The sequence below is a fragment of the Chlamydomonas reinhardtii genome, chromosome 8, assembly GCF_000002595.2.
Source record: "Chlamydomonas reinhardtii strain CC-503 cw92 mt+ chromosome 8, whole genome shotgun sequence".
Lineage (NCBI taxonomy): Eukaryota > Viridiplantae > Chlorophyta > Chlorophyceae > Chlamydomonadales > Chlamydomonadaceae > Chlamydomonas > Chlamydomonas reinhardtii.
The window spans coordinates 3,458,441-3,482,164 of record NC_057011.1 but is presented as its reverse complement, the minus strand read 5'-3'; the positions used below and the strand labels follow the sequence as shown (position 1 = coordinate 3,482,164).

At 62.0% G+C, this 23,724-nt stretch overlaps 2 protein-coding genes across 2 annotated transcripts in view; both read right to left on the bottom strand.

The window, feature by feature from the left end:
* The window catches only part of CHLRE_08g374950v5 (uncharacterized protein), a 6,672-nt gene extending 2,014 nt beyond the window's left edge, over window positions 1-4,658 (bottom strand). Inside the window, exons 1-7 of the mRNA XM_043065150.1 lie at window positions 3,288-4,658; window positions 2,861-2,927; window positions 2,605-2,749; window positions 1,295-1,820; window positions 806-916; window positions 426-530; window positions 126-181 (exon numbers count right to left, since the gene is read on the bottom strand). Coding sequence (XP_042922151.1) covers window positions 126-181; window positions 426-530; window positions 806-916; window positions 1,295-1,820; window positions 2,605-2,749; window positions 2,861-2,927; window positions 3,288-4,301 — 2,024 coding nt within the window. The 5' untranslated portion in view covers window positions 4,302-4,658. The remainder of the gene's footprint in view (window positions 1-125; window positions 182-425; window positions 531-805; window positions 917-1,294; window positions 1,821-2,604; window positions 2,750-2,860; window positions 2,928-3,287) is intronic.
* A 15,458-nt stretch (window positions 4,659-20,116) lies between these two features.
* CHLRE_08g374926v5 (uncharacterized protein) lies at window positions 20,117-23,278 on the bottom strand. Its single transcript, XM_043065149.1, has 2 exons — window positions 21,117-23,278; window positions 20,117-20,938 (listed from the first exon to the last, which is right to left on the bottom strand). The coding sequence occupies exons 1-2, from the start codon at window positions 23,001-23,003 to the stop codon at window positions 20,666-20,668; spliced, it is 2,160 nt and encodes a 719-aa protein (XP_042922150.1). The 5' UTR covers window positions 23,004-23,278; the 3' UTR covers window positions 20,117-20,665.
* Between the last annotated feature and the right edge of the window lie 446 nt (window positions 23,279-23,724).

Here is a 23,724-nt window from a genome sequence, read left to right as displayed (position 1 = left end):
AGGAGAGGGAGGAACAAATATGAGCATGACAAGTCATGATCGGTGGGAGCGGGACCGAAGCTACCAGCGGTTACCACTCTACCGCTGCACCCGCCGCGGCTGCCGCGGCAGCCTGCCTGACTCACTCGGGCGTGTCGTTGACGTTGCTCAACAGGACCACGGAGCGCTTGAGCACAAACACCTGCGGTACAAGCAATTGTGAAAGTCCATAACCGCCGCTGCTGGCCCCCGTGCTGCTCAAGTTCTACACACAGCCTTCCACGCTACTCATCTCCACCCTCTCCCGCCCCCCTCCCTCTCTCTCCCTTCCCCCTCCCTCTCCCTTCCCCCTCCCTCTTCCCCCCCCTCTCTCCTCCCCTCCCTCTCTACTCCCTCCCCTCTCTCCCCTCCCTCCCCCCTCCCTCCCTCCCCCTCCGCACACGCACCTTGCCCATGAGCTTGCCGATGTCTGTCTCGCTGAGGTGTACCTGGCCGTGCTCCGCCAACACCTCGGGCAGGTAGCGCGTCTCCTCCACCAGCGCACCCACCGCCTGATGAGGGGGGAGGGCGTGGGGTGGGGGGGAGGGGCGGGGGCGATGGGGTGGAGTGGTGGGTGGAGTGGTGGGTGGAGTGGTGGGTGGAGTTGCGGGGGAAGGGGTAGTCCATCCCCATTCCCATTCGAGGCACACGGGGTGTGCACGTGTGTTTAGGGGAAGGCTGGGGCAGGGTAAAATCCAAGGGAGTGGCCGAGCGGGTTGGGGGGCAGCCGGCCCACAGGTCCTGCACGCACACCCGCCTTCCCCCCCCTTCCCCACTGCCCCCTCACCTTTTCAATGGTGCTTAGCTTTGTGGACTGCGCCAGTGCGTAGCTGACTGCCAGCTGACTGGCCACGTCACCCACCAGGCGCAGGTGCAGCAGTACCGTGTCGTCCACGATCTGAAGGGGGGAAGGGGGGGGAAGGGGGAGAGGGAGGGGGAAGAGGGGGAGAGGGGGGGAGACGGGGGTTACACATGGGTTTTACATCATTATATTAGGTAGGCGGAGAGCGGGGGGGTGCAAAGTTTAAACAGGGGGGGACGAGGGCGTGGGGAGAGGGGGAGAGGAGAGGTTCCGGGCACGAGAAGGCGAAGACTCCAGGGAGCGGGGATGCATGGGGGATGCATGTGACGCGCACGACACGCATGTTGCATGTCAGCTTCACCCATACCCCCGGTTTGCCAGCCCCGATGATGTTGGGTACAGTGCTGGTACTCCCGCTGCCCAGCACACCAGCAACCCAACCATTGCCACCAACCCCAAAAACCTCCCACCGACCTGCGGCGGGAAGGACAGAAGCGAGAACGGCCCAACCGCCGACAGCGGCTCCCGAGGCGTTACCGGCGGCACCACAGCCGGCGGCGGCGCCGTCACCGCCACCGCCGCCGCAATAGCCGCCACCGCCGGCCGTGGCGGCGGCGGCGGCGGGTCGAACTTGCTGCTCGCCTCGGCGCCGGCTGTAGCACCCGCGCCGCCGGTGCTGCTACTGCCGCCGCCGGTGCTGCTGGCGGCGCGGCGGGCAAAGCGGCGGCTGCTGGTGGTGCCGCCGCCGCTGCTGCTACTGCCGGAAACGGCGGTTGCGGCACCGGCGGCATCCCGATCCATGTCCGCATCTGAGGACAGACCGCTGCGTGCCTGTGACGGCTGCTGTGGTGATGGCGGCGCCGCCGGCTGTAGCACCGCCGCCGCCGGCTGCTGCTGCTGCTGCTGCGGGTAGGCGGCGGCGGGCAGTGTGGCGATGGGTGCCTGGGACGGCGGGGGCGCCACTCCGCCCGACACAACTGGGTTGGTGGTGTAGGTGCACCTGCGGGTCAGGTTGGGTGAGGTGGGGTGAGGTGGGGTGAGGTGAGGGTTAACTTTGAACCAATCCCGTAAGGAAACAGTCGCGCTGCCAGGAGAAACTGCAGCCGTATATGCGAGCTGTGGTACATCACCATAGGTAGTCGGGCGGGCTTGGGCAGCGTAGCAGCAGCAGGTGGAAGGAGCAGTCCAGAGCAGCTCCGAAGTCATGTCAGCAGTGCGAGCCGCGCGCGGACCCCGTCGCCCAACTACTTGCAAATCTAAACTAACATACTCACCTGTACGCGAACGGAGGAGCGCCAGGTAGAAGCGTCCAACAGCAAAGGCGAAGACGCACATGTAGGAACGTGGCATGGCGGCGAGCGTTAGTAGTAATCGCGGGACAGGTAAAGCAAGGCAGTACACAATCTATGGGACCCCACGCGCGGCTCAGAGACAAAGAAAGAGAGAGTGGGGCGGGCGAACGAGCAGTGAGGTGAGGGATGCAAGTGAAGGACAGGGTGTGCATGTGTATAGTGTCAGTAGAGAGAGCCCTCCCAGCCCGCTTGCCCAGCCCCGCCTTCCAACACGTGGCCTCCTGCCACGTGGCCTCCTGCCACGTGGCCTCCTGCCACCCCAGCCCACCCAGCCCCCGGTACTTCGGACACTACCAACCCTCTCTTTCCACCCACACCCCCAAGAAACACACACACACACACACACACACACACGCACACAATCCCCCTCCACTACTTGCAATCTGTTCCAAATGTTTTACCCTTGCTATCTCCCCAGCTCCACGCTCGCACCTGAACACGTCGTTCTCGCACTCCCGCTCCGGCAGCGGCCCCACCACCGCCGCGCCCGCGATGTCGCGCACCAGCGCCCGCTCCGCCTCGGGCCGCATGCCCCAGCAGGCCACCACGCCGTTGTCAAAGAAGAACGCGTCGGCGCCTGAGGCAGAAGGGGAGGCGGGCTGCGGGCTTAGCTATGCGCCCGGGCCTAACGGTTCAGCCTGGGCTGGTGTTTACACTTGCACACACACCCCACCACCCCCACGCGCACCCGGCTGCCCCTCGTGCGGGCTACGTGCCACCAGGCAGTGCACCACGTCCGGGTACTTCTTCACCGCCTGCGAGGAGGGGCCCAGAGAGAGTGAGAGTGTGTGTGGGTGTGCGTGTGTGTGCGTGTGTGTGCGTATGTGTATATGTGGACGATTGTCTCTAAAGGCAAGACGGCCCAGGCCCACTGGCGACAAAGGCAAGAGGCCTCCATTCCTGCCTTCATGTAATGCCGCATTCATTCCAGCCGCCCTTCGCCGCCAGCGCCCCAACTCCCAGCACTAGGGCATCCAGAGAGCCCGCTAGCCCCCTTGTCTCCAAGCTCCCTGCCCTCCTCCAGCTAAACCCGCCCCCTCAAGGTTGCGGCTTCCCAAACTCTCGGGACTTCCCCAAAACGTTTCTTCTTCTTAACCCGGGGCTCCCCCACTCACCATGGAGCCGTACTCGGCGCGCAGGGCCGCCTCCAGCGCGCGTCGGTCGAAACCCGTGGCGATGGCGTACAGCGCGATCCGGATTGTGGTGGTTGGGATACTCGCTGCCAACTGCCGCCCGCACACCGCCGCCGGGCCGCCGCTCACCGCGCCCTCGCCCGCCGCTGCCCCTGCCTCGGCACCCGCCGCCGCCGCTCCCGACCCTGCGCCACGCGCCGCCGAGCCGCCGGTGGCGCCGCCGCCGCTGCCGCCGCTACCCCCAGCGGCGCCGCTGGCAGTGCCGTTGATGGCGCTGTCGGCTTCCGCCGCCGCCGCCGCCGCCAGGGCATCCGCCTCTTCATCGCTGGATCCGGGCCCGGCGTCGAATTCCAAAGTGTCGGAGCTGTCGGAGCTGTTGGTAGCTGACGCGATCCACTCGGGCCAGTCAACGGAAGCTAGCGAGGAATTGTCCATGGCCCCCTCCGGACCCAGCGACATGAGCGGCGTCGCGCCCGCCGTTGCCTTGGCGACAGCACCGCCGGCGGCGGCAGCTGCCGCTGCCGCAGCAGGAGCTGCAGGCGAGGCCACGCGTGAGGAGGCTGGCGCCGAGGCGCCGGCGCCGCCAGTGGCGGTCCGGCTGCTGGTAGCGGTGCCAGCTTTAGTGGTGGTGCCGTTCGCGCCGGCGGTGTGGGAGCCGTTGGAGCTGGCCCCGTTTGCGCCATTGCCCGCGCGTGGGACCAGCAGCGCTGCACGGCTGCTGCTGTTGCTGCTGTTGCGGCCTAGTGCGCGGCCGAGGGTGCTGCAGGCGCTGAGGCCGCTAAGCAATTTGGCGCTGGACGCGGCGACGGCGGCAGCAGCCCCGGCCCGGAGCTGCTGAGCAGCCGGCGAGGCTGCTGGTGCGGAGGCGTGTTGGAGAGGCCTCCACGTCGTAGTGGCATCCTGGACGCGAGGCACAGCTCCCGCAAACACGGGCGACTGGTGGCGCCGTTGCAACCGCGTGCGCATCTTGTGGCGCAGTGTCAACATATCGCCCATTGCCACAGGGCGCAGCGGTTCTGCCATACTTGCAGATGCGGGATGGTGCCTGCAGACCGACAACGCTGCGCTAATGGCTCAAGCCCTCTATGCAATCCACCTAGTTACAAGGATGATAATGCGGGCCAGAGTCTAGGAAAGAGTGCTCTGGTACGCGAAATGTCAAGTGAAACAAGGCGAAACGGACAGAGTCAGGTGCTCGTATTACTATTGTTGGAACGAGTTACAATAATTCAACCATGTGCACGAGGCGACACCAAAAAGCGGCGTGACGGGGCTTCAGTAACTTCCACAAGGCCGTGGCGTCAGCGCTCACGCTACTGCTGCCTATTCCCTGATGCCTAAATGTAAAAGAAATCACTACACCAAATTGGCACAAGACGACACCAGCTATGCCGCAGACACGCCTCGCCGACCTCACATGGATGCATGGCCGTACCATGCCCGCGGTCGGGTGGTCGGACGGTCGGTTCCGGACTGCCTGTGGGCGCGTGAACGACAGGGCCGGTGCACGTGCGCCGACGAGTGTATGGAAAGTGCCGTGCCTGCCACCCCATGAGCACACGCGGGCAGCAGGGGAACCCTTGTCATCTGCGGATGCCACGGCATCTGTGGCAGGACCGACGAGGTACCACTCGTGAGCCCAACTCGCTTCAAACCCAGGACTTCCTCATATGAAGGGAATGACTCAATACAGGAGTGACCCGACAAAGCCAAGGATAGCAAGGCTGACCGGGGCCCGTGGCTCAGGAGCAGGGGAGGAACATGCCTGGACCAATGCAGGCCGCCCGCTAGCAGTGTAACGGCCTCGCGGGCCGCATTGAGTGGAGAGCTAGCTAAGGCTCTGCGGGTGCGCCTCCTCCCGGCCCGATGATGGGAAATTTTCATTGGGCCCGGGCACCGCCGGGCACATACCTCCCCCCCCGGCATGTCAACAGCAGGTTGCCTCATGTTGTGCGTGGCGCTCCACTCCGCCTCCGCATTCCTGCGCACACGCCTCTCCGGCCCCCGCATCATGTAAGCCCAAGCTAAGGTGGCCTTCCGTCCACTGGCGCAGCCAGGCAAGCCGCAACCCTAGGCACCCGCTGTGCGCGACAGCCCGCTCTGGCCCTAGCCCTGTCTCCCTCCCCGGCGGCCCCACTGTCCCCCGTCCTCCCACCCCTGGTCTCCCGCCAGAGTCTGAGTCGTCCACTCGTCTCCCGCCAGGTTCGCCCGTGCGGAGCGTCCAGCCCCTCAGAGAAGATTAGCATGGCCCCTGCGCAAGGATGACACGCACAAATCGAGAAATGGTTCCAAATTTTTTGCGTCTCGGCGCGCAGACCTCCAGTTCGACCCCGGCCTTCCGCCCCCGCTCCTCCGGCACCCCGGCACCCCAGGCGCGCCTGCAGCCCCTCAGAGAAGATTAGCATGGCCCCTGCGCAAGGATGACACGCACAAATCGAGAAATGGTTCCAAATTTTTTCGTCTCGGCGCGCAGACCCCCAGTTCGACCCTGGCCGACCGCCCTGGCCCTCTCCCCGCACCCTCTTCCCGCGTCCCCTGGGTACTGCGGTGCGGCATAACACGGCAATTGCAACATGTGCGTGACGACGAGTCCATTGTCGCGTGGCTCGCGCGTGTTCACGGTGGGCGGGCAACTGAGCGCGAGTGAGGGGGAGGGGCTCAGTGAGCGCGAGAGGCTCAGGGAAGCTCAGTGAGGCTCAGTGACCACATGACCAGGGTCTACCTGGGTGCGTGTCTTCGCCGGAACCTGGATTTACACTTACCTGCTGCTACATCACGACCTGCGCAAGGGATGCTGGCGCAGGCGGTGCTGCGGCGTGGGTGTCCTGCCCATGTCGCCCGGCTCCCAATCCATACTTGCTTCCTCCACCACGCCCGCAAGCCATCCTCACTTCGATGAGTCCTGAACCCCACAGCTCTGCAGGCTTGGAAGGGCCGGTAGCCAAGTGCTGCCGAGTGTACATCAAAGTCGGACAGCGAACTCGGTATGTTCAACTCCTTGTTTCCGGATAATGGACACGGATGCGTTGTCGCGCCATCATAGGAGTACTAGCCCCACAGCCCTCTTCCAGGTTCAGCAGGCAATGCGACGTCACAGTCCTCCCAGGGCCATCTCCCGGGGCTTGCACCACCCCGCAGTAGGATGCTCACTGATGCCGTCCAAGATGCCATCGTCACTTTTCCCCTGGTGCGCAGGCAATGGTCCAGGCCTCGTCATCAGCCCAAGACACGCATTCTTAAACATGTCTTACTCGTAGGCCGTAACCCCTATGGGTCATGGGCCCTACTAGCTGGGATGGGAATGGGGAGATGATTTGGGGGTTGCCACTTGGGACGCACGCCACGTTGTGACGCCATCTGACTGTTGCCTGTTTTTATATTACGGTTACTACGCACATTATGTTGGTACGCTTATGCAAGCTCTGCGACACTCAAGTCAGTTCTTCAGCTGCAGGCTGAAGTCGTGAAGACTCCATTGTTACCAGCACCAGGCTCCTTTTAGCTGATGACTTCACATATTTAAGGGAAGCTATCTGCGCAAGGATTTTTCCCTTGCCTCTAGCCTCTCGCGGACGCGGTCAACGCGGACTGCCCGGTGCTGCCGCAAGCCAGCTTGGAGCCGCTTGGTTTGGGCTGCATTGCAGCAGTCATCTGGATACTGGTGGAGGTGTACCGGAAATGCAACGGTATCTTGCTCCGAGTGTCGCGGCATGTCGGGCCAAATGCAGAGGGCTACGAGTCTTGTTGCGCGCAGCAACATGGCGACTGGAGTTGTTTGGACGTGCAGGCATAGCCATGCGCGCGCCGCAGCTGAGCTGCAACCCTCCGTGGGTGAGGCGGAGCTGCACTGCGCCGCCAGCCTTTGCGCGGGGCCTTGCAGATGTGTACGCTGAGGGGCGGACAGAACACGCTGGCGCTATGCTGGGGCTTCCCCCGTGGGCTTCCCCCCGCGGCCAAAGCTGGCATGGTGCCCTGCGCACTTGCCTCATCAGTCAGCACCAGCTGCACGCAGTGAATTGTTAGGTGATGCCCAACCTACGTGCCCAACCTAGGAGCACGTTATGGTGCATGACCCACGATGACCCTCATGGAGCCAGATGATAGTGTGGGATAAGGTGGGCGACATTAGATTGCCTGGCACACACAGTTATTGAGACTGCTTTTAAGACTAACACTTTTAAAACCGGTTTAAGCCCTGTTGTTGCGTCTTAGGTGCATGCAACGGGGGGGGCGCGGACGCGGAGCCCTTGCACCCAGCAGCAGCACTGGCCGCGGAGACAAGCGCGGAGATGTAGGCATGCTGAGGACCATGCCTTGACACGTAACGTAGTCGCTGTCCAGCTAGTCTTTATGCATCCACTTATCGCACCCGCATTCCATGGGTAGTGGTTTCAGGTTACGCCGGCTTGTTCAACCCGGGTTTAATGGGGGACGTGCCAGGGGAGAGGGGTATGCAACTCGGCCGGCACGGGCCGCACGGGGCTGCATCTGGGATGTGCCGTGGGGACGTGCCAATACACGCTATACCGTCCAAAGACCAAACCTTATCTAATGCTTATGTATGGCATGTGTATGTTGTGACTTGCTGTTCTAGGCCCTGGGGCGACCTGCCCGCTTGGCGAGCTAGCGAAAGGCAGCGGCATGTGCAGCATTCGTGTACGAAAGGCGCCTGCCGCTCCGTAGAGCCAGTCTACTAAGTCTCCATACAAAGATTTTGCATTATTGGAAGGAGGCCAGAGCTGAAGAACCCGGGTTGGGCGCATGTAACCAGTACCAGAAAGCCTACAGTCTCGACCTGGAAGGACCTGGACTCCTCACTTGTGACGAAAACCCCCACGAATGGAGCTGTCATTGAACGATGGCTTGGGGGCGTGGTGGAGGAAGCAAGGATAGATTGGGAGCAGGGGTGATTGGGAGCCGGGCGACTTGGGCAGGAAGGGGCAGGACACCCACGCCGCAGCACCGCCTGCACCAGCATCCCTTGCGCAGGTCGTGATATAGCAGCAAGTAAGTGTAAATCCAGGTTCCGGCGAAGACACGCACCCAGGTAGACCCTGGTCATGTGGTCACTGAGCTTCCCTGAGCCTCTCGCGCTCACTGAGCCCCTCCCCCTCACTCGCGCTCAGTTGCCCGCCCACCGTGAACACGCGCGAGCCACGCGACAATGGACTCGTCGTCACGCACATGTTGCAATTGCCGTGTTATGCCGCACCGCAGTACCCAGGGGACGCGGGAAGATGGTGCGGGGAGAGGGCCAGGGCGGTCGGCCAGGGTCGAACTGGGGGTCTGCGCGCCGAGACGAAAAAATTTGGAACCATTTCTCGATTTGTGCGTGTCATCCTTGCGCAGGGGCCATGCTAATCTTCTCTGTATTTTTCCAATTTTAACAGTTGTGCCGAAGCACGACAGTGCTCGTCGGTGTAATATACATATCACTAGGGCGCAAAAGTCGCGTCCAAACAGACACCGGCGCCAGCCCGACCTTTCCCGCGCGGGAGCGCGTTGATCCCGACCCGGTAAGTCCCATCGTGGAACAGTAGCCCCAAGGCCCCTTCCATAGCGCAGATGTTCCTGGGCGCTCTCCAGCGTGCATGCGGGTTCTAGGTAGCCACGCCCACGCTGCGAGGCTGGGAAAAAGGCCCATTGTGACAGCAAGCCAGCTTTCGCGCCATTGGTTGCCGGCGACAGCCCAGTGGTGTGGCAGCTTGGGTATGCATAGCTTGTTGGGGTACGGGTGGGCAATGACTCCCAACCTTGCGCGCGTAGGATTTATGAGGGCATCCTGCTCCCTGCGCAAAAGCATGAATTTGCACCCATGCAATGCGCGAGGGGAGCAGCTACCCACCGCGCGCTGCCCTGCTGCCAGGTATCAACTGGATTATCAATCCCAATACCCAGGCATTTAGCTGGCATGGCTGGGAAGCGCGAGGGAAAAACCGGCATTCCTGAAACCCGCCACTGACTGTAGCCTTTTCTCAACACCATTCGAAAGCGTTTGTCAAACCGTACAGCAGGCTGGACAATACGCGCAGGGAGGACGGTGCGTTTAATAGGGGTACGGCAGCAAGCGTTCTCGGCCTAGGAAGCAGCTTACAGAGTGCGGGGCAGTTCTGTAAATAGAGGGTATCAAATTTGATGGGCGGAGTGCCTTGGGGTGCAGGTCGCTGGACGCGACTTCTGCGCCCTAGTGACGGGCGGGGGCCACGGCAAACCGGCGGGGTTTGATCCAGGGTTCGCCACGAGCACGTGGCATACCCATGTTCAGACTGGCACCACCCCACCGCCTGTATGCGTCCGCCCATCACTCTACCGCTCTCCCCTCCGCCCGCCCTCTGCACCAGGTAGGCCGGCATCACGCCCTGGCGCTGCAACTGGGGGGCCATGCACGATTGGCCACAGCACTATGCGTCCTGGTCCCCATCGTGGCGTGACCAGGGATGGGAGGAAAAAGCCGCGGTGGTATGGTGCGCTGTTGGCGCTGCCCTGTGGTGCACTGCATGGCCGTGTTCAGGAGTTAGATCCAGCGCCTGGCCTTCCACTGCTGCTTTGACTCTGGGCCGATGGTTGTATGATGGGAAGTTGGGGGCCGTGCTGTATAGTTAGGCTGCTGCATGCCGGTTGCGAACGGTTGAGGGTGCTTGACGTGTGCGAGTGCGGGGATGCTGACATGTCTGCGACGGTGGTACCACTCTACCGGCGGTGCACCCGACCACGCCACTTCGTGTGTAGTTGTATACATTGGTTGTGCGCAATATGTAGCGGCCCGCACCAGAGAGCATTACTGTGGCGTGGCCTGACAGGCAATCGCAGCTTGGTGGTCGGCACGCGTGTCAACCACCCTATTGCACAACCCATGCGGCATGGAGACCGCCCCCTGGCTGCGATGTACTTGCACATACAGGCTCTCTATAGTAGAGGGCAGGACTGCCAAGAAGCCTTTGTATATCGGTGACGCTGGCGGGCACTCCATTTTTGCATGTCGCGGGGCATGCCTAGACAAAGTTACCCTTGCAGCCGGCACTGCCGCACCATTCCTGCTATAATCTAAGTGAGATGCACCATTATGTGTAGACCACATCGCGTAGCCCAATCCCAATGGCTCGCGCCAAATGCCGACCGAAATGCAAGCAATTAGCAACGCTGCCCAGCGCCTTTTCGCTGGCCGCTTGCACCAACAATTCTCACATAGGCCATAGATAGCAGCACTGGAAGCCTGGAGCTCATGCGCGCGGGCCCGCCCTTTCAATCCTGGTGCCGCTTTCCCCGTCTGACGGGCGGGGGCCACGGCAAACCGGCGGGGTTTGATCCAGGGTTCGCCACGAGCACGTGGCATACCCATGTTCAGACTGGCACCACCCCACCGCCTGTATGCGTCCGCCCATCACTCTACCGCTCTCCCCTCCGCCCGCCCTCTGCACCAGGTAGGCCGGCATCACGCCCTGGCGCTGCAACTGGGGGGCCATGCACGATTGGCCACAGCACTATGCGTCCTGGTCCCCATCGTGGCGTGACCAGGGATGGGAGGAAAAAGCCGCGGTGGTATGGTGCGCTGTTGGCGCTGCCCTGTGGTGCACTGCATGGCCGTGTTCAGGAGTTAGATCCAGCGCCTGGCCTTCCACTGCTGCTTTGACTCTGGGCCGATGGTTGTATGATGGGAAGTTGGGGGCCGTGCTGTATAGTTAGGCTGCTGCATGCCGGTTGCGAACGGTTGAGGGTGCTTGACGTGTGCGAGTGCGGGGATGCTGACATGTCTGCGACGGTGGTACCACTCTACCGGCGGTGCACCCGACCACGCCACTTCGTGTGTAGTTGTATACATTGGTTGTGCGCAATATGTAGCGGCCCGCACCAGAGAGCATTACTGTGGCGTGGCCTGACAGGCAATCGCAGCTTGGTGGTCGGCACGCGTGTCAACCACCCTATTGCACAACCCATGCGGCATGGAGACCGCCCCCTGGCTGCGATGTACTTGCACATACAGGCTCTCTATAGTAGAGGGCAGGACTGCCAAGAAGCCTTTGTATATCGGTGACGCTGGCGGGCACTCCATTTTAGCATGTCGCGGGGCATGCCTAGACAAAGTTACCCTTGCAGCCGGCACTGCCGCACCATTCCTGCTATAATCTAAGTGAGATGCACCATTATGTGTAGACCACATCGCGTAGCCCAATCCCAAGGGCTCGCGCCAAATGCCGACCGAAATGCAAGCAATTAGCAACGCTGCCCAGCGCCTTTTCGCTGGCCGCTTGCACCAACAATTCTCACATAGGCCATAGATAGCAGCACTGGAAGCCTGGAGCTCATGCGCGCGGGCCCGCCCTTTCAATCCTGGTGCCGCTTTCCCCGTCTGACGGGCGGGGGCCACGGCAAACCGGCGGGGTTTGATCCAGGGTTCGCCACGAGCACGTGGCATACCCATGTTCAGACTGGCACCACCCCACCGCCTGTATGCGTCCGCCCATCACTCTACCGCTCTCCCCTCCGCCCGCCCTCTGCACCAGGTAGGCCGGCATCACGCCCTGGCGCTGCAACTGGGGGGCCATGCACGATTGGCCACAGCACTATGCGTCCTGGTCCCCATCGTGGCGTGACCAGGGATGGGAGGAAAAAGCCGCGGTGGTATGGTGCGCTGTTGGCGCTGCCCTGTGGTGCACTGCATGGCCGTGTTCAGGAGTTAGATCCAGCGCCTGGCCTTCCACTGCTGCTTTGACTCTGGGCCGATGGTTGTATGATGGGAAGTTGGGGGCCGTGCTGTATAGTTAGGCTGCTGCATGCCGGTTGCGAACGGTTGAGGGTGCTTGACGTGTGCAAGTGCGGGGATGCTGACATGTCTGCGACGGTGGTACCACTCTACCGGCGGTGCACCCGACCACGCCACTTCGTGTGTAGTTGTATACATTGGTTGTGCGCAATATGTAGCGGCCCGCACCAGAGAGCATTACTGTGGCGTGGCCTGACAGGCAATCGCAGCTTGGTGGTCGGCACGCGTGTCAACCACCCTATTGCACAACCCATGCGGCATGGAGACCGCCCCCTGGCTGCGATGTACTTGCACATACAGGCTCTCTATAGTAGAGGGCAGGACTGCCAAGAAGCCTTTGTATATCGGTGACGCTGGCGGGCACTCCATTTTAGCATGTCGCGGGGCATGCCTAGACAAAGTTACCCTTGCAGCCGGCACTGCCGCACCATTCCTGCTATAATCTAAGTGAGATGCACCATTATGTGTAGACCACATCGCGTAGCCCAATCCCAATGGCTCGCGCCAAATGCCGACCGAAATGCAAGCAATTAGCAACGCTGCCCAGCGCCTTTTCGCTGGCCGCTTGCACCAACAATTCTCACATAGGCCATAGATAGCAGCACTGGAAGCCTGGAGCTCATGCGCGCGGGCCCGCCCTTTCAATCCTGGTGCCGCTTTCCCCGTCAGACGGGCGGGGGCCACGGCAAACCGGCGGGGTTTGATCCAGGGTTCGCCACGAGCACGTGGCATACCCATGTTCAGACTGGCACCACCCCACCGCCTGTATGCGTCCGCCCATCACTCTACCGCTCTCCCCTCCGCCCGCCCTCTGCACCAGGTAGGCCGGCATCACGCCCTGGCGCTGCAACTGGGGGGCCATGCACGATTGGCCACAGCACTATGCGTCCTGGTCCCCATCGTGGCGTGACCAGGGATGGGAGGAAAAAGCCGCGGTGGTATGGTGCGCTGTTGGCGCTGCCCTGTGGTGCACTGCATGGCCGTGTTCAGGAGTTAGATCCAGCGCCTGGCCTTCCACTGCTGCTTTGACTCTGGGCCGATGGTTGTATGATGGGAAGTTGGGGGCCGTGCTGTATAGTTAGGCTGCTGCATGCCGGTTGCGAACGGTTGAGGGTGCTTGACGTGTGCGAGTGCGGGGATGCTGACATGTCTGCGACGGTGGTACCACTCTACCGGCGGTGCACCCGACCACGCCACTTCGTGTGTAGTTGTATACATTGGTTGTGCGCAATATGTAGCGGCCCGCACCAGAGAGCATTACTGTGGCGTGGCCTGACAGGCAATCGCAGCTTGGTGGTCGGCACGCGTGTCAACCACCCTATTGCACAACCCATGCGGCATGGAGACCGCCCCCTGGATGCGATGTACTTGCACATACAGGCTCTCTATAGTAGAGGGCAGGACTGCCAAGAAGCCTTTGTATATCGGTGACGCTGGCGGGCACTCCATTTTAGCATGTCGCGGGGCATGCCTAGACAAAGTTACCCTTGCAGCCGGCACTGCCGCACCATTCCTGCTATAATCTAAGTGAGATGCACCATTATGTGTAGACCACATCGCGTAGCCCAATCCCAAGGGCTCGCGCCAAATGCCGACCGAAATGCAAGCAATTAGCAACGCTGCCCAGCGCCTTTTCGCTGGCCGCTTGCACCAACAATTCTCACATAGGCCATAGATAGCAGCACTGGAAGCCTGGAGCTCATGCGCGCGGGCCCGCCCTTTCAATCCTGGTGCCGCTTTCCCCGTCACTAGGGCGCAAAAGTCGCGTCCAAACAGACACCGGCGCCAGCCCGACCTTTCCCGCGCGGGAGCGCGTTGATCCCGACCCGGTAAGTCCCATCGTGGAACAGTAGCCCCAAGGCCCCTTCCATAGCGCAGATGTTCCTGGGCGCTCTCCAGCGTGCATGCGGGTTCTAGGTAGCCACGCCCACGCTGCGAGGCTGGGAAAAAGGCCCATTGTGACAGCAAGCCAGCTTTCGCGCCATTGGTTGCCGGCGACAGCCCAGTGGTGTGGCAGCTTGGGTATGCATAGCTTGTTGGGGTACGGGTGGGCAATGACTCCCAACCTTGCGCGCGTAGGATTTATGAGGGCATCCTGCTCCCTGCGCAAAAGCATGAATTTGCACCCATGCAATGCGCGAGGGGAGCAGCTACCCACCGCGCGCTGCCCTGCTGCCAGGTATCAACTGGATTATCAATCCCAATACCCAGGCATTTAGCTGGCATGGCTGGGAAGCGCGAGGGAAAAACCGGCATTCCTGAAACCCGCCACTGACTGTAGCCTTTTCTCAACACCATTCGAAAGCGTTTGTCAAACCGTACAGCAGGCTGGACAATACGCGCAGGGAGGACGGTGCGTTTAATAGGGGTACGGCAGCAAGCGTTCTCGGCCTAGGAAGCAGCTTACAGAGTGCGGGGCAGTTCTGTAAATAGAGGGTATCAAATTTGATGGGCGGAGTGCCTTGGGGTGCAGGTCGCTGGACGCGACTTCTGCGCCCTAGTGACGGGCGGGGGCCACGGCAAACCGGCGGGGTTTGATCCAGGGTTCGCCACGAGCACGTGGCATACCCATGTTCAGACTGGCACCACCCCACCGCCTGTATGCGTCCGCCCATCACTCTACCGCTCTCCCCTCCGCCCGCCCTCTGCACCAGGTAGGCCGGCATCACGCCCTGGCGCTGCAACTGGGGGGCCATGCACGATTGGCCACAGCACTATGCGTCCTGGTCCCCATCGTGGCGTGACCAGGGATGGGAGGAAAAAGCCGCGGTGGTATGGTGCGCTGTTGGCGCTGCCCTGTGGTGCACTGCATGGCCGTGTTCAGGAGTTAGATCCAGCGCCTGGCCTTCCACTGCTGCTTTGACTCTGGGCCGATGGTTGTATGATGGGAAGTTGGGGGCCGTGCTGTATAGTTAGGCTGCTGCATGCCGGTTGCGAACGGTTGAGGGTGCTTGACGTGTGCGAGTGCGGGGATGCTGACATGTCTGCGACGGTGGTACCACTCTACCGGCGGTGCACCCGACCACGCCACTTCGTGTGTAGTTGTATACATTGGTTGTGCGCAATATGTAGCGGCCCGCACCAGAGAGCATTACTGTGGCGTGGCCTGACAGGCAATCGCAGCTTGGTGGTCGGCACGCGTGTCAACCACCCTATTGCACAACCCATGCGGCATGGAGACCGCCCCCTGGCTGCGATGTACTTGCACATACAGGCTCTCTATAGTAGAGGGCAGGACTGCCAAGAAGCCTTTGTATATCGGTGACGCTGGCGGGCACTCCATTTTAGCATGTCGCGGGGCATGCCTAGACAAAGTTACCCTTGCAGCCGGCACTGCCGCACCATTCCTGCTATAATCTAAGTGAGATGCACCATTATGTGTAGACCACATCGCGTAGCCCAATCCCAAGGGCTCGCGCCAAATGCCGACCGAAATGCAAGCAATTAGCAACGCTGCCCAGCGCCTTTTCGCTGGCCGCTTGCACCAACAATTCTCACATAGGCCATAGATAGCAGCACTGGAAGCCTGGAGCTCATGCGCGCGGGCCCGCCCTTTCAATCCTGGTGCCGCTTTCCCCGTCTGACGGGCGGGGGCCACGGCAAACCGGCGGGGTTTGATCCAGGGTTCGCCACGAGCACGTGGCATACCCATGTTCAGACTGGCACCACCCCACCGCCTGTATGCGTCCGCCCATCACTCTACCGCTCTCCCCTCCGCCCGCCCTCTGCACCAGGTAGGCCGGCATCACGCCCTGGCGCTGCAACTGGGGGGCCATGCACGATTGGCCACAGCACTATGCGTCCTGGTCCCCATCGTGGCGTGACCAGGGATGGGAGGAAAAAGCCGCGGTGGTATGGTGCGCTGTTGGCGCTGCCCTGTGGTGCACTGCATGGCCGTGTTCAGGAGTTAGATCCAGCGCCTGGCCTTCCACTGCTGCTTTGACTCTGGGCCGATGGTTGTATGATGGGAAGTTGGGGGCCGTGCTGTATAGTTAGGCTGCTGCATGCCGGTTGCGAACGGTTGAGGGTGCTTGACGTGTGCAAGTGCGGGGATGCTGACATGTCTGCGACGGTGGTACCACTCTACCGGCGGTGCACCCGACCACGCCACTTCGTGTGTAGTTGTATACATTGGTTGTGCGCAATATGTAGCGGCCCGCACCAGAGAGCATTACTGTGGCGTGGCCTGACAGGCAATCGCAGCTTGGTGGTCGGCACGCGTGTCAACCACCCTATTGCACAACCCATGCGGCATGGAGACCGCCCCCTGGCTGCGATGTACTTGCACATACAGGCTCTCTATAGTAGAGGGCAGGACTGCCAAGAAGCCTTTGTATATCGGTGACGCTGGCGGGCACTCCATTTTAGCATGTCGCGGGGCATGCCTAGACAAAGTTACCCTTGCAGCCGGCACTGCCGCACCATTCCTGCTATAATCTAAGTGAGATGCACCATTATGTGTAGACCACATCGCGTAGCCCAATCCCAATGGCTCGCGCCAAATGCCGACCGAAATGCAAGCAATTAGCAACGCTGCCCAGCGCCTTTTCGCTGGCCGCTTGCACCAACAATTCTCACATAGGCCATAGATAGCAGCACTGGAAGCCTGGAGCTCATGCGCGCGGGCCCGCCCTTTCAATCCTGGTGCCGCTTTCCCCGTCAGACGGGCGGGGGCCACGGCAAACCGGCGGGGTTTGATCCAGGGTTCGCCACGAGCACGTGGCATACCCATGTTCAGACTGGCACCACCCCACCGCCTGTATGCGTCCGCCCATCACTCTACCGCTCTCCCCTCCGCCCGCCCTCTGCACCAGGTAGGCCGGCATCACGCCCTGGCGCTGCAACTGGGGGGCCATGCACGATTGGCCACAGCACTATGCGTCCTGGTCCCCATCGTGGCGTGACCAGGGATGGGAGGAAAAAGCCGCGGTGGTATGGTGCGCTGTTGGCGCTGCCCTGTGGTGCACTGCATGGCCGTGTTCAGGAGTTAGATCCAGCGCCTGGCCTTCCACTGCTGCTTTGACTCTGGGCCGATGGTTGTATGATGGGAAGTTGGGGGCCGTGCTGTATAGTTAGGCTGCTGCATGCCGGTTGCGAACGGTTGAGGGTGCTTGACGTGTGCGAGTGCGGGGATGCTGACATGTCTGCGACGGTGGTACCACTCTACCGGCGGTGCACCCGACCACGCCACTTCGTGTGTAGTTGTATACATTGGTTGTGCGCAATATGTAGCGGCCCGCACCAGAGAGCATTACTGTGGCGTGGCCTGACAGGCAATCGCAGCTTGGTGGTCGGCACGCGTGTCAACCACCCTATTGCACAACCCATGCGGCATGGAGACCGCCCCCTGGCTGCGATGTACTTGCACATACAGGCTCTCTATAGTAGAGGGCAGGACTGCCAAGAAGCCTTTGTATATCGGTGACGCTGGCGGGCACTCCATTTTAGCATGTCGCGGGGCATGCCTAGACAAAGTTACCCTTGCAGCCGGCACTGCCGCACCATTCCTGCTATAATCTAAGTGAGATGCACCATTATGTGTAGACCACATCGCGTAGCCCAATCCCAAGGGCTCGCGCCAAATGCCGACCGAAATGCAAGCAATTAGCAACGCTGCCCAGCGCCTTTTCGCTGGCCGCTTGCACCAACAATTCTCACATAGGCCATAGATAGCAGCACTGGAAGCCTGGAGCTCATGCGCGCGGGCCCGCCCTTTCAATCCTGGTGCCGCTTTCCCCGTCACTAGGGCGCAAAAGTCGCGTCCAAACAGACACCGGCGCCAGCCCGACCTTTCCCGCGCGGGAGCGCGTTGATCCCGACCCGGTAAGTCCCATCGTGGAACAGTAGCCCCAAGGCCCCTTCCATAGCGCAGATGTTCCTGGGCGCTCTCCAGCGTGCATGCGGGTTCTAGGTAGCCACGCCCACGCTGCGAGGCTGGGAAAAAGGCCCATTGTGACAGCAAGCCAGCTTTCGCGCCATTGGTTGCCGGCGACAGCCCAGTGGTGTGGCAGCTTGGGTATGCATAGCTTGTTGGGGTACGGGTGGGCAATGACTCCCAACCTTGCGCGCGTAGGATTTATGAGGGCATCCTGCTCCCTGCGCAAAAGCATGAATTTGCACCCATGCAATGCGCGAGGGGAGCAGCTACCCACCGCGCGCTGCCCTGCTGCCAGGTATCAACTGGATTATCAATCCCAATACCCAGGCATTTAGCTGGCATGGCTGGGAAGCGCGAGGGAAAAACCGGCATTCCTGAAACCCGCCACTGACTGTAGCCTTTTCTCAACACCATTCGAAAGCGTTTGTCAAACCGTACAGCAGGCTGGACAATACGCGCAGGGAGGACGGTGCGTTTAATAGGGGTACGGCAGCAAGCGTTCTCGGCCTAGGAAGCAGCTTACAGAGTGCGGGGCAGTTCTGTAAATAGAGGGTATCAAATTTGATGGGCGGAGTGCCTTGGGGTGCAGGTCGCTGGACGCGACTTCTGCGCCCTAGTGTATACCGTTTATATGTTAATTTTGTGCGGTCGTTGGGCGCCCCGCCCCGCTGCTTCGCAGCGACTGCGGCCGCTTCGCGGCCGCAGCCGCCGCTCCGCGGCCACGGCCTCCGCCCCGCTGCTTCGCAGCCGCCGCTACGCGGCTGCTAAGGGAATAGGGAGAAGGGAGAAGGGAGAAGGGAGAAGGGAGAAGGGAGAAGGGAGAAGGGAGAAGGGAGAAGGGAGAAGGGAGAAGGGAGAAGGGAGAAGGGAGAAGGGAGAAGGGAGAAGGGAGAAGGGAGAAGGGAGAAGGGAGAAGGGAGAAGGGAGAAGGGAGAAGGGAGAAGGGAGAAGGGAGAAGGGAGAAGGGAGAAGGGAGAAGGGAGAAGGGAGAGGGGAGAAGGGAGAAGGGAGAAGGGAGAAGGGAGAAGGGAGAAGGGAGAAGGGAGAAGGGAGAAGGGAGAAGGGAGAAGGGAGAAGGGAGAGGGGAGAAGGGAGAAGGGAGAAGGGAGAAGGGAGAAGGGAGAAGGGAGAAGGGAGAAGGGAGAGGGGAGAAGGGAGAGGGGCGAAGGGAGAAGGGAGAGGGGCGAAGGGAGAAGGGAGAAGGGAGAGGGGAGAAGGGAGAAGGGAGAAGGGATGTAACGAGCATGCCCTTTTGGAACTAGGTTTCTTGAAAGGGAGCAAGGAGCAGGCTCCACAGCACCCACAGCACCACGAGGCACCACAGCGCCACAGAGGCCGCTTCGCGGCCACCAAGCAGCTCCCCAGCCACAGCCGTCACATGAAGTGGCGTATGGGCGTATGGGATGGGTGGCACCAACCGGATGGGGGCGTGATGCAGCTAGTAGTACACTTACACTGCACTGGAAGTATGACGTAATAGGACAGCAGGCACACGACACATAGCCACAACAATACCGTAGCACAGTTATGGCTGGCACGGCCAGCCTGCAGCGTGCCAGCGCTTCCTGCCGCTGCTCCAACAGGGCTCAGACCAAATGACGTTGAGGTCAACGGTGCACTGGTGCTGCCACACGGGAGAGGGTGCTGTCTGCTGAGGGAGAAACGAGAGAGGTGCTTGCTGGTCATGCCCTGGGCCTGAAATAAAGGGTGTGCCGGTGTGGGCATGGGCGTGGGAGCGGCTTGGGCGTGGGGGCGGCTTGGGCGTGGGGGCGGCTTGGGCGTGGGAGCAAATTAGTTTAACATGGCCGTGTACCCATACTTGGCGACAGGCGGGGGGACGGGGGCGGGCATTGTCACCCTAAGGGCGGGCAGGCCGCGCAGCGGAGTACTGAGATGTCTGGGCGGCTGGGCTGTGTCCAGCAGTGGAGGTGTCCAGGCAAAACGCACTAGGGCGCAGTGATACACTTGATATGCATGGGCTAGCTACAGCTAGTGCAGGCGAGTGTTGGCTGGTTGAAGGTATACGTACGTAGGAGGCTGTGCAGATCACGGTACAGCATGGTGCTCACGGAATGTCAGTAGCATGGCCGCACGGCGAAGCCGTAATGGGGCAGTGGACTAACGGACACAACTAGGCTGCTGAATCTGGAGAGCTAGGGCCGACCCTAACTGGAATTTAGGACGGTAAGGCAGCAACACTCTGCGTAGAGCAAATTACCCGCACGAGCGCTCAAGCGCGTGCCAGTCACTTCATTCGGCATGCGCCCCACTTGCCTCTGTAATCCGTACGGCACACGGCTTGACAGCCACAACACATGCGCTGCAAAGCAGCCCGACCTCTGCTTACACCTCACGCACCTAGCAGCCACACATGTTGCAGCAGCCACACATGTTGCTCCATTAGTCAGTATCGCATGCGAGCCTTGGCAATGATAGCCAAACTATCATTGGCCTCACGCACCCCTTGAAAGCCGACCATCTCACAAGCGTCACCACACGCTCTGCACGTCACAGATGACACCTCCTTCATGAGCATACCGCCTACGGTATGGGGCCGGAGATGAGGTTCCCCACCGGACTGTCCCTCCTTGTAATGTCGCATTCATGCCACCTAACCAGTGATTCAGCCCCGGTGCTCATGCCGCCTGCATACGGACACGGTCACTTTCGCGATCCAGCCGCACACGCGGCCCGCGGTTCCGCCCCCCCCCGCTCACTTATCTAGTTATCTCCCGCCCACAGCACCTTGCTCAGCGCCTGACCGCTCATCAGCACGAGCCGGTGCAGCTGGGCTATGAGCTCCTCGTCATCGAGCTTGACTTGGTCCCCGGCCGGCTCCAACTTCCCCTCCCCCGTTCCCTGCTGCTGCGCGCCACTCATGCCGACACTGCCACCAGCAGCTGCCAGGGTGTCGCCGCCCGCGCCCGGGCCTGCGCCTGCACCATCGGCTCCTGCTGCCAGCACACCCGTATACCAGGACGGGCTCTCCAAGGTCTGCACATGGGACGAAGGCAACGCTCTGTGCAAAGGCCGAGAGGGGGTAGGGATAGGCCGAGGGCCAGGCTGCCGCCAAAGGTACTACATGCTGCGAAGGCGGGGGCAGCACATGCCTAGCCACGCCCGCCCACGACATATAACGACTGCCCAACCTTAGCACCCCCCTGTTGCCTACCTCCTTGATGTACACGCCCCACGCGCACTGAAAGGGCCAGCTGAGCAGCGCTGAGGCTTCCAGGCGCCCCGGCACCAGCGCACCCGCGGCGGTCAGCGCAGCCACCAGGCGCCATGGCGCATCGCACTGCACCAGCGCAAAGCCTGCAGCGGACGCCACAGAGCACGCGCAGCCGCTGGAGCCGCCTGGCGCAGTTGCTGCAGGCACTGCGGCCACACTGCCCGCCGCATCCGCTCGCGCCCGTGCCCCTCGCGCCGCCCTGAGCTGCTTCCCCTTCTTCGTCTCCAGCAGCAAGCCATCCAGCCAGGACTTCAGCCCAGCCGCGCCCCCAACCCCGGCCGACAGCTGCTGCGTCACCAGCGGGCCACGCAGCAGCAGCACAGCCTCCACCCCATGCCAGCAGCTGGGCGCCTCCCCAGCTACCGCCGCCGCGCCCGTCCCCGCCGCCGCCCCCTTCCTAGCGCCTGCGCGCCGCCCTCCTACAGCGCCCTGCGCCGCGGCCGCTACCAGCGCGGGTCCGCCGTCAGCAGCCGCGCCCTGCCACAGCCGATCCGCCGCCGAGTGCAGCACGGCGTCCCCGAGTGCTGACGCGGCTTCTGCGCTAAGCTGTGCTGCCACGCCGCCGCCGGCGCCGTGTCTGTCGCAGCCGCTGCCGCTGCTGCCCCGGCGGGTGTCGCAGTCGGTTCCAAACCGCAGCCCAAAGTCCAGGTTATGTGGCCCATGCAGATATAACGCCCCTGGCCACCCAAACGACCAAGTGACTGCGCGCACAGTCGCCGCTGTGGCATCCGGATCGGTGTGCCAGTCGTCTTGGAAGCCTAGCATTCTGAGCTCCACGCGCTCAGGCAGCGCCAGCAGCCGCGCCAGGGGACGCTGCGGCTGCAGGTGTTCGCGCAGGCGACCAGCGGTGTCATTGAGGTTAACAAGCCGCAGCAGCGGCAGCCGGCGTTGCCCTGGTGGCGCTAGAAGCAGCCCCGGGAGGAGCGCCGCCGCCAAGTAGTTGAGGCTGTCTGCGCCGTGCACGTCGTGAACCTCTACCGAGACCAGCCCGCCGCCGCCCTCAAACTTAAAGACCGTGCCACTCGCCCAAGAGTTGCCCGCGTCCGGTTGCCGCGGCAGGCTCCTGTCGACAGTAAGGCTTCCCAGTTTCAGAAGAGCAAGCCCCGGCGGCGGCGCAATCAGCAGCCGGCGCAGGCTGTGCAACTGCTCCACGTCCGCCTTACACAAGCCCGCCATCGTGGCCTGGTCGTCCTCGCAGCCGGGCAGTGCAGCTGCCTCTGCTGCCTGACCCACATCACATTCTATGGATATGCTGCCGGAAAGATCGCTGATATCCAGGCGGCTGATCTGGGTCAGCTGCTGTAGGCTGCGGACATGCTGCATGCGCAGGGATTCGGCGTTAGACCAGTTGTCTGTGACGCGGAGGGCGGTCAGCCCGCTGCCAGCAAACGCCTCCAGCCCTGGCAGAAACCCCACACTCGGCAGCACCAGCGCCTCCAGACGCGGCAGGGCCGCGCGGAGCGCGATGTACACGGCGCGGTTGTCAGCCGGGCCGTCCTCGTAGGGTATCGCCGAGTTGAGCTCGAGTTCGCGCACATTCCGCAGCCAGCCAGCTACCGCGATGGCGTGTCCGGCCAGCGCCCGCAGCTGAAGCTCCGAGCTGGTCAGGCGAAGGTGCGTGATGCCTGCGGCCGCGGCGGGCTCCAAGCCGCTAAAGCACAGGGCTGCCAGCAGCGGCTGGGGCTGTTGGTTCTCCTCGCCCTCGTCCTCATCCGAGAGCTCGTCGCCGTTAGCGAGCAGCTCCAAGGAAAGGCGCGTGCAGCGCCCGAAGCGCGCCAACAGGGATTGCTGCCCCGGTCGCCATGTTGTGAACAGGTTTGGCGACATCCGGAGCTGAGCGTGCGTGATGCTGCTGTCCACGATATCACGAAGCGCATGGCAGCTCAAACGGGCTCCAGAGAACGGTGATGCTTGTGAACACTCCGCGTCGCCACCAAAGATGCTGCCCAGCGCTTCCACGTCGAGATGGCGCAACACGCCTAACAATCCAATGGTGCATGGCTTGTTTTTCATTGCGTAACTAGTTGGAAAGGTAGTGAACTAGTGAAGAGCAGGAAACCTGCTCTGTGTTTCGGCACCCGAGGTTCAGGCCCTCTAATGGCAAAGAAGTCAGAAGCTGTCAGAAGCTGAGAGGTATGTATGCTGCACAAAAGGGGCAGTGGAAGGACTGGAAAGTCAGGCGCATCTGTCGCACGCGGATCCAGGGTCGCTGGGCCAGTCTGGCCTCTGCCCTGACTCGGGCTCGGCCAGTGCTCGCGGTTCTAGCCGGTGCAAGACCCGGCGTTGGCATGCTCTGGCTTCATGAAGCCAGAGGAAAGATTGGACGGCCCGGATCAAACGTATCGATGGACTATGGTCCGCACCGTGGGGGTGCGTGCAGTACCGCCGTGGTAGCTGCAAAACGCAAGCTTTGCCACGAGACACTCGTGCCGGCATGCTTACCGACCCGATGGCTTACATGTGTCGGAACCCAGTTGACCCGCCGGCCGGCATGCAGGAGGTGCTTTCGTAGTACTTGCCGGCTGGGCATCCCAACGTCAGCCCCGGA

Coding starts and splice junctions, on each gene's coding strand:
- CHLRE_08g374926v5 (XM_043065149.1), bottom strand. CDS start 23,003: ATGTCGCCAAACCTGTTCACAACATGGCGACCGGGGCAGCAATCCCTG. Junction 20,939..21,116: donor GGGGCGTGTACATCAAGGAG/GTAGGCAACAGG, acceptor TCCCATGTGCAG/ACCTTGGAGAGCCCGTCCTG.